General features: G+C 39.4%; 3 protein-coding genes across 3 annotated transcripts; all 3 read right to left on the reverse strand.

Moving 5' to 3' along the window:
- Window positions 1-4,156: 4,156 nt before the first annotated feature.
- LOC136782049 (trypsin-like) lies at window positions 4,157-5,628 on the reverse strand. The gene is made up of 6 exons (XM_066741199.1): window positions 5,550-5,628; window positions 5,139-5,470; window positions 4,812-5,072; window positions 4,524-4,726; window positions 4,321-4,450; window positions 4,157-4,261 (listed from the first exon to the last, which is right to left on the reverse strand). Exons 1-6 carry the CDS (start codon window positions 5,614-5,616, stop codon window positions 4,157-4,159), a joined length of 1,098 nt encoding a protein of 365 aa, XP_066597296.1. The 5' UTR covers window positions 5,617-5,628.
- Window positions 5,629-5,901: 273 nt separating this feature from the next.
- On the reverse strand, window positions 5,902-7,039 carry LOC136782050 (trypsin-like). Its single transcript, XM_066741200.1, has 5 exons — window positions 6,985-7,039; window positions 6,592-6,908; window positions 6,281-6,529; window positions 6,090-6,220; window positions 5,902-6,004 (listed from the first exon to the last, which is right to left on the reverse strand). The coding sequence occupies exons 1-5, from the start codon at window positions 7,037-7,039 to the stop codon at window positions 5,902-5,904; spliced, it is 855 nt and encodes a 284-aa protein (XP_066597297.1).
- Window positions 7,040-7,712: 673 nt separating this feature from the next.
- Window positions 7,713-9,000, reverse strand: LOC136782183 (kallikrein-6-like). The gene is made up of 4 exons (XM_066741416.1): window positions 8,879-9,000; window positions 8,476-8,795; window positions 8,148-8,411; window positions 7,713-8,060 (listed from the first exon to the last, which is right to left on the reverse strand). The coding sequence occupies exons 1-4, from the start codon at window positions 8,940-8,942 to the stop codon at window positions 7,866-7,868; spliced, it is 843 nt and encodes a 280-aa protein (XP_066597513.1). The 5' UTR covers window positions 8,943-9,000; the 3' UTR covers window positions 7,713-7,865.
- Window positions 9,001-14,018: the final 5,018 nt, after the last annotated feature.

Raw genomic sequence — 14,018 nt, forward strand, 5'->3', positions numbered from 1 at the left:
CGTCTCAACGGTCTAGGGAGCGCGCGAAAAATCAACGTTCGAACGGTACAGTGTATATAGTCGTTGTACAGGGTCCAAGTACAGATTTGTACTTTATCGTGTATTATCGTCGAGGACAGCTTCCTGATGACAGCCCTCGAGTCCCGCTCGAATCCGAGCATCGGTCATCGAGTTACGGACGCTCGAAAATTATGACTCTTCGACCCTGTAGCGAGTTCCGCGATATCGAAAGATCAATGATCGAGCGACTATCGATAACTATGATTTCTTGCTTCGCTCCGAGCAATATCTAGAAAGTATATATACATTTCGCTACACGATTATGATAGGACACAGACCGGTATTCCACGCGTTTCCCGTTTTTCTTTTTAAATTCAAACCCCGGCCCTTTTTATATGCGGGTACTAATTTCAATCGTCGACAATATACAGAAGATGGCATTTTATTCCATTTTAATGCGCTTTCCATTTTCATCCTCGCACGACGACACAAAAATTCTGATTCGTCGTATTTGCATTATGCGGGCAAGAAATTGTTTCCACGTCGATTCGTATTCTTCGATGGAATTTATTAACTATATCGTTGTAACAGTAATTTTCTTATTAGATTCCTATATGCAACTGAGAGTGTATCGAGCAAATTACTTTGGTGTGTGGCACGTAAATACGAGGGTGGAAGAGTTTGAAGGAGTAAATTAATGGAGGGGGGAGTGTCAGCTTTGGAACGAGTCATCGGGATAAGAAAAGTTTTGGATCGGGTGAAAAAGTGATTCGGCGTAAATATTGCAGGGTTTTGGTGCACGGGTAGGGACGACGCGACGGTGGCGGATCAGTTTCGATGCTATCTGCGCTGGCTACCACCCGTGGCTTTACCGTTTCCGCTCGAATTCGAGGAAGCGTGGCGCGTTTTGCAGGTTTTGCACCATCCGCGAGGGGGGGGGGGGGGTTCCCCGATGAAAAATCGTTAGAAAGCACCGCTTCCGATGACACTTTATTGCGCAGATCTCGACGCGATATACCGCGTATACTCGCGCCTTGCCTCGTTTCGCTCCGAGTAATGCCCAGTTTATCAAGAATTCAATTAATTCCACCACACACCTATCCAGGTTCTTTTTTTTACCATCCTCCTTCTCTATTCGCGAAACCAGCGATTTCTTAATAATTCACCAATTCGATGAAAACGAGGCATGATTATAATTAAAACTCTACGCAAAAATCTGTCAAACCCGACAAGAATTTTTACAACAAACCAACGATACATCGATTGATCCATTTTCAATATACAGAATGAATCGATAATACTTTTCAATATAAAATTCCATAAGAAAAATCCTCTTTGAATTTTCCTGGGAAAATTGGAGTTTATGCGAGCTTATCACCAGAGCTTTTGCAAAATTGCGAGCAAAGGGGAAGCAGGACAAAACACATAGGCGTAGTCCACAGAGGAATAGAGGGGAGAGGAGAGAAAGCCTGAGAGGTAGTAGGCACCTGTTAATAATATGCTTAAGGTGCGCGCGGCGCAGGAAGTCACTTATCTCGACGTGGCCCGATGCTGGCCGAAGCACCGGTGATATATTATTTAAGAAGCCTATGCTAATACGCACGAGCATTACTTTCTGCGGCCAGTGCCACTTTTAGAAACAGTTGGCCCGGCGATTATTTTAGGCGGACCGTGTCTGTGCACCGAGATAAAGCTGTAACCAAACCCGAGCCACGCTGTATATGTAATAAAAAATTATCGGCTCCTTGAGAAAACAGCAAAACAACGATAAAAGAAAATAATAAGAATTTTCACGAGAGACGCAAATCCATTATCGAAAGTGATTACCAATTACAGGTTTACTGGCGAGTGACGTAACGCGCTGTAATTTGTCGCGTCGTCGATTATAGGCAAGGCAGCAATGCACGAGGGAACTATAGAAACTCGTGTATATACATATAGCGTAATATCGAACCGATGACAATGCCATACATCGGAGTTGCGCCCTTTGTCCCCGGTATTTTTGTTCTTAATCGAGGCGTGGCCGTTTCATAAACGAGCTGCCCCGCCTCATCCGCTGACCCGTCCACGTCGAAACACGACGGAAGTGGACGATTTCGTTGGACAAAAACGCGACCTCGCCATATAATATGCAGCATTAAGCGCAATTATCGCTGCTGCGACGATTTTCATGCGTGAGAATCTGCCGGGACCACTCGTAAGTGTCCAACGATAATCGATTTTATTCGTCCATCGAACGTCTTCCTGCACCCGCTACCACCTACGCTCCGGAGGACATGGCGCGACCTTGAAGAGTTTCACGCGTTTCCTCGTGATTCTCCAGCGACGTTTTCGCTTCTCATGGTCCCCTCGATCGACCTTTGACCCTAATAAACGTGAATTTTTCTTTATTTACAGGATTCTCCGGTTGGTTTCGTCGTTAGGACAAGGTATATACGCACCGGTGGCAGGTGGGTGTCGTTGCGCGGTAAAATTGAAGAAGCTCGCGCACGTGTGCGATGATTCCCATCTAATTCATATTCCTGCACCTGACTGACCTCTTATTCGGATCTCATTTAACACCCCCGCGGGCGACTCGTGGTTCACCTGCAACCTCCCCCCTCCTCTCATGTTCTTCCTCAGCCTCGTCGACGATACGACCAGCGTGTGCACTCGGCAAGAGTAAGGGCCACGTGCTTTTGCCAAGGGCAGCCTTTTATAACCTCGACGCTAATTTTTTCGGACCTCTTGGCAATATCTCTCCGGCACATCCCCTGCACGTTTGCCCAGGTGCCACGAACGCTTCGTTCTTTGGTCCCTCCCAGCACCGAAATTGAATACACTTTTCATTGTGGTGATAGAACCTGAGGAACGAGCGTAGGTGATTTTTCGATTTTTCTTTTTTTTGTAAAATTTACAATACGGAACGAGTGTAATGAAGAAACATTGATTTTTCCTTGGAAAAGGAAGATTTTGCTTTATCAATGATCTAGGCGATGTGTAATTGGACGATGTTACGTAACGAGCAATTAACCTATCAGATCGCGGTGCGCATTCGAGCTTGCGTGCAGGAATTCCCCACCCCCATCCCTCTTTGCCTCCCTTATCGCGTGCTATTTTTTCTTTCCCTACTCTCACAACTCCCCCCCCCCCCCCCTCTTTATACAGGAAACGTGTCCGTCGCACTTTAAAAATTTGTTGCACTGGAATTAAAAAGTGATTATCGCGTTAGTAAAAATTATCTCGATTTCAGGTATACCGGCACGCGAACGAGCCACTCGTGATTCTATCTTCTCGTCTTAATGCAAAATATTGTAGATCTCTATCTTACGATTGGTTTCCTTTCCTTGGAAAACTCTCTCTTCCAACCCCCTCATTGTGACACTCGATAGAAACGTCAATATCTACGACAAATCCACTTACACAAATCAATTACCAATCCAATCCACCAATGACTTGGAGTATATAGCGATCGGTTCGATGATTTTATAACGGAATAAATTTCTTGTAACTTTTTCGGGACGTTTCTGTAAAATCTGGATGAATCGTTGATTCAAAGATTCACACATGGAGCTAGGGGAATATGAATAGGAATGATTTTAATGGATAAACGAGAGCAATTAGAAGATGAACTGATATTCCAGGTTAGAAATTCTCAAGTGCACAGGTGGGCACCTGTTTCCCAGGTTTCCCCTGCGGTGAACCTTACGGAGTGTCGTTGTGGACAGCGAACACCGACAGGAAGAGGAAGGCGAAAAAAGTAAGCAGCCAGTCAGTATATATATATATATATATATATAGTAGGGAGCAACGTGCGAGCGAGTATAAGTAAATAACGATGTTCTGCTTATTCCGCATGATTATTAATTAGTCGGGCTTCTTCAACGTATTTCGTGGCCCATCACCGTGAAATGCGTCATTTCCGGAAAAAATCCTGCATGCAACACGAGCCACTGTGAAATTAAACCTCTCCTTATTAATTTATTCTCGACGCGTATTTTTCGCTTCTTCCATCGAGTGGGTCAAATCTTCTTAGGGGGGGGGGGGGTGTATCGATATTACGTGTTTTGGAAAGTCTGGTAGAAAATTCGTGCCATCGAACCCGGAAATTAATAATTATAAAGCGACAATGAGTCATTACACGAATGTGGAATGGGCAGAAAACAGTGTTGTTTACTCACCGAACGTATCTACCAGGTTTTATATCGCCTGCCGTTTCCTGGTGGTGCGCTGCACTACCTCTTCTTCTGTGCCATTCAGAAAGGTTTAATGGGAAACACACCTAAGTGCAACACCAGTAAATATCACTCGAAACGACGGAATTTCTTACCACGCGCTGACCTCTCGTACATGACTTGTTTCTTCTTCTCTAATTATAAGATTGTTAAAACGGTTTAGAAATTGTGCGAATGTGATGCACTCTGAGTTAGGAAAATTATTGTACGCAATGAGAAGCTGCTTAGAAAATTTTCTATGTGTATGTATTTGAATGATTGAATTTTTATTGGACTAAACGAATGATACAACGTATTATAATGATTTACTTCTGTTGCAAAAGTGGACATTTTCTACCGAATATTTTAAATTCGGGTAAACAGATGGTTTCCACATATATACGGTCGATGGCTTTCAGATTATGATAGACACTAGTGAAGACACCTAGATTTCTATTACTGGTGCATGGAACACTTTTGGTACTCACACCTATAACAGTGTTATTGTAAATCAGAAAACTGCCATTGTCACCCTAAAAAATTTATAATATCTATTTTAATAATCTGTGTGAAGTTTATACTCATCTTTGAAAAATATAATCTGTTTGTGGTGCTTACGACACATGATAATTTGTGTACAGGATCCTCGGTAGGACTTTCTGTAAGAATGTGATAATCCTGAACTTCGAAAGGTAACTCGTGTTTCATATCTTCCTTGTTATTTATTTTTACAGTCAATTTCTGCAGGTAATGCTGCCTCAAATATCGAGCTCCTGTGGTTCCCCAGCCAATAACTGTAGCCAATCCTTCCTTGGGTGGTGGGTATTCAGGTACAGCAATGGAATCTGCTATTCCATCCACGGTGTAAGGTCTATCCATCTAAAGAAAGAAATATATTAATTTGTATGAATTGGAAAAAATGATTTAATAACCAACTTTACTTACCAACACCACAGCTAAATCATGGTTCTGAATATCTTTTGTGTCATTCCACTTAACGGCGATAAAAACCTCTTTTATGTGAAAAAGTAGGGTTCTGGGATTTCTTACTGCGAGAACATAATAATTTGTTCCCATCGAGATATCAGTTTTATTAGATGATTCTTCGCTGTATGGATAAATGCAGTGTGAGGCAGTAAGTATATGTACATCAGATATGAGAACACCATTGCAAAGAAGATTGCCTTTTTTGTCTAGGATAGCTGCTGCATACGGATGATCTTTTATCAGTGTATCTATACCATTATGAATCCCTGTAGGACCCTTGATTAAATTTCCTAAAAATTATTTCTCCCTGAAAGATCTTTCCACTTGTAAATTAAATTCACGATTAATTTATATATTTCGTATACGTACCAGGTGAATCTGCGAAGGTTGGAGGAGCCAACAAGACAAGGAGAAATGCAAGATTTTTGCAGAACATAGTTTCAAACTGTCAATAGATTTCTTTTTAAGTAAATTTAACTAAAAAATTCAAGATTTATATTGGCCTTTAATCTTGCATTATTTTAATCGACCAACACTCTCGTGACAGTGATAATTGTTAAGTGGTGAAAATATACCTCTGACTAAGGCTATTAATAAAATAATATGATTAATTAAAATAATCTTTTTAATATTTATTATTGTACCTTCTTTTACCATTTGTGTCACACCAGTTAATATCACTAAAAACGACGCGAGATTACTTACCACGTGCTACCTTTATCTATAATTTGTTATTATAAAATGGTAAGATATCGTACAGTACTAAAGAATTTTTCACCATAAATCCATACATTGAAAAGTAAAAATCTTTTATTCGTCTAAATCTTTAAAAAATTTAAAAAAAAAGCATATACACCAAAGTAAGAGACAGTTTTTAAATTAAACCCTTTATTTTAGGGTTCATCGAGCACTTCATTGATGAAATCTTTCACATGATAGGTACTAGTGAAGAGTCCTGGTGCACCTACCTCGCATTCAACACCACCAGTAGCCAAGCCAAGAAGAGTGTCATTGTAAACCAATGGACTGCCATTGGCTCCCTAAAATATAAACAATTTAATAGCCTCTCTAAAAAATTATATTTTCTGTTTAAAACATACGACACAAGTTTTCCATCCATCGTCTCTTCTGGTGCAGATATGGTAAAATTGAACCTTGAACATTTTAAGTTTTTGACAGTAGCCAATATCGATCAAGCACACGTCTAGTTCTCTGAGATTATCCGAAATTTCACGATTGTCTCCATAGGTTCCCCAGCCAGAAACTTTAGCGTACACATCATTGGGTGGTGGCCTGTCAGGTAATCCGATAGGTCTCTGCCAGATAGAGATCTTAATAGGAGCTGCTAGCTGAGAAAGAAACGGTCGATCGTTGATTACGCGAAGCGAATAAAAAATTAAGCAAAGCTTACTCTGATCGCTGCAATGTCGTAGTAACGATCCTGGTCATTTACGTTCCATTGTTTATGATAATACAGAGCTTTCACGTTGGAAAATTGCTCAACACCTGTTAATCCTTCTATGGCGTATCTCGTTATTCCAGTGACGACTCTAACGTTGGGAATCGAATGAAGACAGTGAGCAGCGGTAAGAACAATATCAACTCTGATAAGAACACCATTGCAAATAATATCAAAGTAATTATTGGTAATAGCTGCTGAATAAGGTGAGTTTGTAATACTTGTCAATTTACCATTATATAGACCCTGAAAAGCTTCGGTTTTAGAAGCTACAAATTTTTTTTGATATAGAAAAGAATTAATTAAATTATATCGTGTGTGGTATAATTAGATTTTTCCTATTACCAGTTGAAATCACAGTGAGAATGACACAAAGTAGTCCAAAATGTGAATGACACATAATTTCTTCTAACAAGTCAGAGTAGGGAATAACCGAGGAAAGCAAAGCTTACAGGTCTTTACCCTAAATTTTTGTTTAAACAAAATCAATTTTCGTGACAGTTTGAATTGATAACAGGTTCACACGAATTCTAAAAATACGTCGATGCGATAAAAGTGGAGTAATCGGTTCTATATCCATCCTGAAGAAAATTAAAAAATACATAAATCATCGTGAAAAATAGCATTATTAAATGATTTATCGATTACATAAATATAATATGTAGTACACGGTTTATAGAAAATTTTTGCTGGTTATGATATTCAATTGAAGAAAATTATGCTATTTGAAAAGCGAAGTTTTTCAAAATGATCATGACTCGAATACTTGAGTAAAGCCATATTTTTAAAAAGCGATACTTTAATAGGAAAAATTAAGTCTTCGTTTTAAAAAGATTAATCTTACGTTTTTTTTTTACTAATATCACTTCATGGCACCGACTGGTATAATCGATAAATCATTAACATAATCATTTTAATATTTATATCCTTATAACCTCTTTTATCATCAATGCTACATCGATTAGTATCACTCTATACAACGAGATTTTTTATTTGTAATGCAAAGATATAGATAGAATTTTGTTCTTTAAAATTTGTTTAAATCATGGACCTTTTCTCAGATTAAATAATAATTGCACAATATTCTATAATTCTTTATTTTTCTATTAGTTTTTCGAAGAATGAAGATAACCTATATTACCACCTCTAATTATACAATTTTTTTATTATTTATTTTATAAAAGTTTATAAATAAAAACCCTTGAAAAAATATATGCCTTGCACTATTAAAGAGTACATTCCACATTCTTCATATCATATATAGGCAAACAGAAAGTGTCTTGGTATATACGACTGATGGAGTTTAAATTATGGTAGACACTGGTAAAGACACCCAAGTTCTCATTATTGGTACATGGAACACTTATAGTACTCACACCAATAACAGCATTCTTGTAAACCAGAAAACCTCCATTGTCACCCTAAAAAAATTATAATAAATATATTTTAACAAAGCATGAAAAGATTATTGAGATTTCTGAAAAATAAAATTTGCTCGCAGTTCTTACAACACACGACACTTTGTCCTTAGCATCATTCGTAGGACTTTCGGTAAGAATGTGATAACCCTGGACCTCGAAGGGCAACTTGTAGCTCCTACTCCCCTTTTTATAAATTTTTACAGACATTTCCTTGAGGGAAGGATCTTTTAAAAATCTTGCACTGCTGGTTCCCCAACCGACAACTTTTACAAGACCTTCTTCGGGGGGTGGGTCTTTGGGTAGTGGAATACCAATTATCCACCCTTTGTCGTAATAAGCACGTTTATTAAGCTGAAAAGGGTAGCAGTTGTGAATGATGAAAATTAATTATTAAATAAATATAATTCTGCTTTACCAACAAAACAGCCAAGTCATAATTCTGGGGATTTTTTGTGTCATTCCACGTGGCAGCAATATAAACTTCTTTTATCTTGAATTTGTCTTGTTCTGCATGATAATTAGTAAATCCTATTACGAGGTTAGTCTTCTCGGATGGATTCTCGCTGTATGGATAAATACAGTGTGACGCAGTAAGCAAGTGTAAGTTAGTTATGAGAACAGCATTGCAAAGAAGATTGCCTTTTTTGTCTAAAACAGCTGCTGCAAATCGATAATCTTTCCAATTTTTCACCTTTGCACCATGATGAAGCCCTGTAGGGCCATTATATAATTTTCCTAAAAATTATTTGTATATTTTTTAAATGTCTTTTTAATTTTAAATTAATTATAGAATTTTTATTTCTATTTTATATACGTACTACGTGATTCTGCGAAGATTGGAATCAACAAAACAAGAAGTACAGCAAGGCTTTTATACAGCATATTTTCTGCCAATAATTGTGTTTCTCACCAAATGTAAAGAAGAACTAGAGAATTTTTGTTGGTCTTTAATCTAATATTATTTTAACCAATATCGGATTCGTGACAACGATTCACAAGTTACTGAAATAAATGTTCTGACCAAGGTTAACAATAAAATATAATCATTTTGATATTTATTGTTATATTAATATCGATAATTATAATAAATGACCTTGTACCATTAGTTTTCCAAGGGAAAAACATTCACGTGTAATAAAACACTGCAAAAGAGTGTAAAATTGTTTTATCAACCTTCGCAAAGAGAATATTATTAAATAATCTATTACAAAAATATAATAATTCTACGCTTTACAAAAAATGTTTGGTTATCAATTTGTAAAAATAATAATTTGTAATGGACAGGCGTGAATAATTACACTGATAAAAGGTACTGTACAAGAATAATAGTATATTTTGAAATTTTATTACCACGATAAGAGTATTTGTAAAAAATACATATTGATAAAAATTCTATAGGAATTTATTTTTAATACTATAGACTTACGCATTGATTGTATAACCAAGTACTTTCTTTATTATTTAACGTCAATACAAAAGGGTCAGCTGATTGAATACATTAGTATTGCAATAAATAATTTTGAACGAATTAAACTGACTCAGATTATAAAACTAATAAAAGTAATTTATTAATAAAAATAATTTATATATAGAATTATATCAGTATCGCATACCCTTAAGCAATGAAATGATACAATTTAAGTGATAAACGCATTAAAATTCTGACGAAAAGACAAAAGAGACGAAGAAAAACTGGAAGGATGAGGTTTAAGGATGGCCAGTGAATTGGAAGGAAGGAACGAAGCAACGGAAAGCAGAGTATTAACGGGGTCAAGTGGAACAAGCACAACCACCAATGACTGCGACATGCTTTCTGCATTAGATCGACGTGTTCTTCGTTAACAACAATAAAGAGGTGTCCAGGAAGCGTTGCTTCCTGCGAGAATCGTCAAAATCCTCCGCAAACTGCCGATGACTACCTCAAAATTCACGAGAACCAAATCATTTGCATAAAACTTAAAAAAAAAAAAAAAAAGAACAAACTAATAAAAATTAAAAACACCCAACGTAACATAAACAACACTACACAATCTGCTTAATCATCCCAAATCCAATACACCAAAAAATTATTATTACAAAAACGCGTCTCAATAAATAAAATAACTACTCTACAATATAAATAATTTTCAAGAAAGATCGAGAGTACCAGTTTGATAGATACAAATCGATTGGACATGAAGAAATATGGAAGTTGATTTTTCGTGGGAGGAAAAGGGCACGTGGGCATTAGAAAATCAGAAAACGAGAAGGAAAGCACACATATATACGCGTATAAGTCTCACGAAGTAAGTCGAGAGTGACATATGGTGTGCTGGTAGGTGGGTCAGGGGTTGGAGGGGGGATGAGACGGAGTCAAAGTTGATTCCCTCCAACCCCTCGCAGTATTCCAGTAGCCCCACGCAAGGGCCAAGGAGCACACCGAGCAGGAGAGGCACTTTTGGCCGAGGACTCGGACGGAGAAGCCTCGCAGTCTCAGGCTGTAAAAATGCCTCCGGCCACTGGGGCCATTCGGCAGCCCCAAGCCCCGGCTCCTCGTGCTCGCCGGCCCTTAAATAACGCGGCTTTCTCGACGTGGCACTTCTTATCGACTGGATATCATTTTATTTCATTTATGACCATATCCCGTGTGACCGTCCGCGTCGCGTCTATGTCATATATCGGGGGCTTCGGGTATCTGACCCACGCTCACTCTACTGTCACATCCATTCCACGTAAAATCCGGCAGGAAGCTCGAACAATCTTTCGGAAATATTTTATACAGCGATCCGAGGGACCCTTGGCAAATATCGGCGATAAATCCACGTGTCCGAGGAGTCTCGATCGACGGAGGCTCGACCAATTAAATCGTTCGACGCGACCTTGCAAAAATTCGCGACACTTTGCAATTTTATGCGATCTTTATACGCGCGTTGATGCATCCGGCCAATGCTTTGTTCTCCGGAAGAATTGAGATGGTCGAGAGAGAGAGAGAGAGCAGTGTAAAGCCAGGGGGGGGGGGGGGTAGAAATTTAATGCCGATGTAGCACGACCTTATTATAATTCTTGCGTGGCTAAAAGGGTCGGAATTTATAGACTTTGGTGGGGCAGGGGTATGTTCGGCGTTTATCAAAAAAGAAAATCGTGCCTCGTTAAATAAGCGAGGAACGTCGGGTGTCACACACAGGTGTTGGTCGCTTTTGCGTTTTGCATTTCGTTCCTAGCGACAGCTCTCCACCGAGATCGCCAAAGATTGGATCGCTTTAGTATTTTTTAAAGGTACGATTATCGTATTAAAAACATCTCTCGCCCACGGCAGATGCTCGCAGAGTCCACTCTCTCTCTCTCTCTCTCTCTCTCTCTTCGATATAATAGATTCTCTCTCCACGCCAGTCTCTATATATATTTTTCACTGTTTATATATTCCACGCAAATGGACCCTTGACTCATACTTATTATTATTGCTCCTATACCATCCTTATCATTATTATTATTACGCATGATCCTCGGATTTCCGACAAAGTGGAAAGTATCATATCTTCCACGTGACCAACCCCATCCATTATTCTTTATCTGGCCGAGATATAAAAGAAATGCATTACTTATATCAAGATTGCTGGCCATTCTTTCTGCGCGACTCTTCCTAACATCCCCCCCCCCCCCGACACACTCCCCTCTCACCGACCTACCACTACTGCTCCTCTCTCCCCTCACCCCCTCCCCTCTCCGTTTCGCGTGACCAATATTGGCCCATACGTCGGAATCGCTTTATCACTCTCCGCCAGGTTCACCGGAATATGGATTTTTTTTCGTTCACCGGGTATGAACCATTTGCCGGATTGCCAATCGTATACCGCCTGCTCGATTGAAAATAAAAATTATGGCCTCCCAATCCCGATAACTCCATTCCCTAAAATTTAATCATACCGTGTGTACTAGTCTTGTATTACTATATATATATATATTTATATATTCGTTGCACGATTTTAGATCTAGTATATAAAGTGTTTCAAGGTTATGGAAATATTTGTGCATTATTTCATTAATTTTCACTGAATTCGTCTTCCTCGCGAATATATTCCTGAACGTTTCGTACGTTTTCGTGGAGGAAAGTGCAAAGAAGCGTAGGCAGGAGAGATCTCGTAATAAATCGAATATGAGGGAGCGAAAACTGACGTTAATTGGCGAAAAGGCGAGGGGGGAGGGGATGTGCGAGAAGAGCAGAGGGGAAAAAAGGGAGAAAAGCCATTTATAGGTTAAAAACGAATGATATTGTTTATCCTGGCTGACACTGATTGGTAAAAGGATTCAGGATCCTTTTATAAGTGGCAGGATGCAGTGGCGGAAGAAGAGTGGTTAACGAATGCACGTCTCCGCCACCTGACACACCCCTACGATAGCCATAGACAGCCTCTCCTTTCCTCTCGCTCTCCCCTCCCCCCCCTCCTTTCTCCTTCCAGAAGACTCAAGTTGGCTGTGATGCATGACGGCTCGTCGAGGATTTATGCCCGCGTCTCCGTCTCAGCAACGATCCATTTATTCGATATCGGAATATGGAAATATTACCCCCCCCCCCCCCCTACAGCCCTTCTCCATACTCACCTTGAATCTGTAATTCTCCTCTTCACCCCCCTCCCCCCCTCTCAAATCTCACAGAAAAAAATACGAGAAAATCGAACGAGTTGCACGAGGAAAAATTCTTCCAGCTGCTTATCGGACCGACAATATTACGTTGGAGGATTTTTCGTGTTATTATGCTGAATTGTGGTATCGACTCTTCAGGGTTAGTTGTTGTCGGAATATTTTCGTTTTAAGAAAATCGAGCGAGTTGTATGAAGAAAAATTCTTCCAGTTGCTTATCGAACCAGTATAATATTACGTTGGAGGATTTTTCGTGTTATTATGCTGAATTATGGTATCGGCTCTTCAGGGTTAGTGGCTGCTGGAATATTTTCGTTCTACTCACCTGAATCCGTAATATTCCCAGGGGTCGCCTCACCGTGGATATTCACTCTGCGAACTGCGAACAAGCTTATATTTGCAAGTGGGAAACTGTCACTTTATGGCCGCGAGTGGAAACACACGCCAAAGCCAGCCCCAAAACGCATCAATAAGCCTGACACCCCGGCTTGGATTTGCCTTTTTGCTCACCCTTCGCTCACCCTGGATTTATAATATACTATATGTATACAGTGCGTGTGTTTAGTGTACATATACTATATATATATATATATATATATATATATATATGTTTCCCTCTATCGCCAGCCATATCCGTCTCTCTGCGAGTCTATTCGAAAATAAAAGATTTCACCGTGCCATATATCCCAGTGAATTCAGCGACGTCGAAAATGTCTAAAAGACGCTTCGAGAGTCGAAGAGGAATTGTCTTGGGACATTTTTTAAGTCTCTTATTTTCATTGTAAAAAATATTCGTTTTAATCAACTGTGCAGTGTGTCAGTGTTACGTATATATACACTTGCACATGAGAAAGTGTACAATAATATTAAATTGATATTTTATCGACCATGTACGTTATTACCAAAATTCCACAAATATATCGAATTTCATTTTTCGATCGAACAGTTTTATCCATGAGAATCGAGAATCGAGGAAAGCAATTTTTCAAGAGAGAGTTTTTAATAGAAAACTGGAAGAGAATTTCTCTCGTATAAGAGAGCGACGTGTGCAAATATTGCAAATTACAAGTGGGTCGAGCATAAACCAATAAGAGCAAAAGTGGTATACAGAGGGCTGGGGAGGGGAGGGGGGGGGGGGGGGATGGAGGATAGTGGGAAGAATCGAAGGAGGATGCGAGGAGGTCCGGAGAGTGTTTGGTAGAGGTGGGAGTAGGAGGAAGAGGGGGGAGGATTCAAGGATATTTCGCAGTCCAGGATCAAGGAGCCCAAATCCCGCTCCTCGACCCTTATTGATGCCTGCATGGGAAAAGTTGGAGAGCCGCTCACCCGGACTTGGCCATA

This window comes from Prorops nasuta, unplaced genomic scaffold, assembly GCF_024137725.1.
Source record: "Prorops nasuta isolate Cenicafe-Biocafe unplaced genomic scaffold, Cenicafe_Pnas_1.2 PNAS00025, whole genome shotgun sequence".
In the NCBI taxonomy this organism is placed as follows: domain Eukaryota; kingdom Metazoa; phylum Arthropoda; class Insecta; order Hymenoptera; family Bethylidae; genus Prorops; species Prorops nasuta.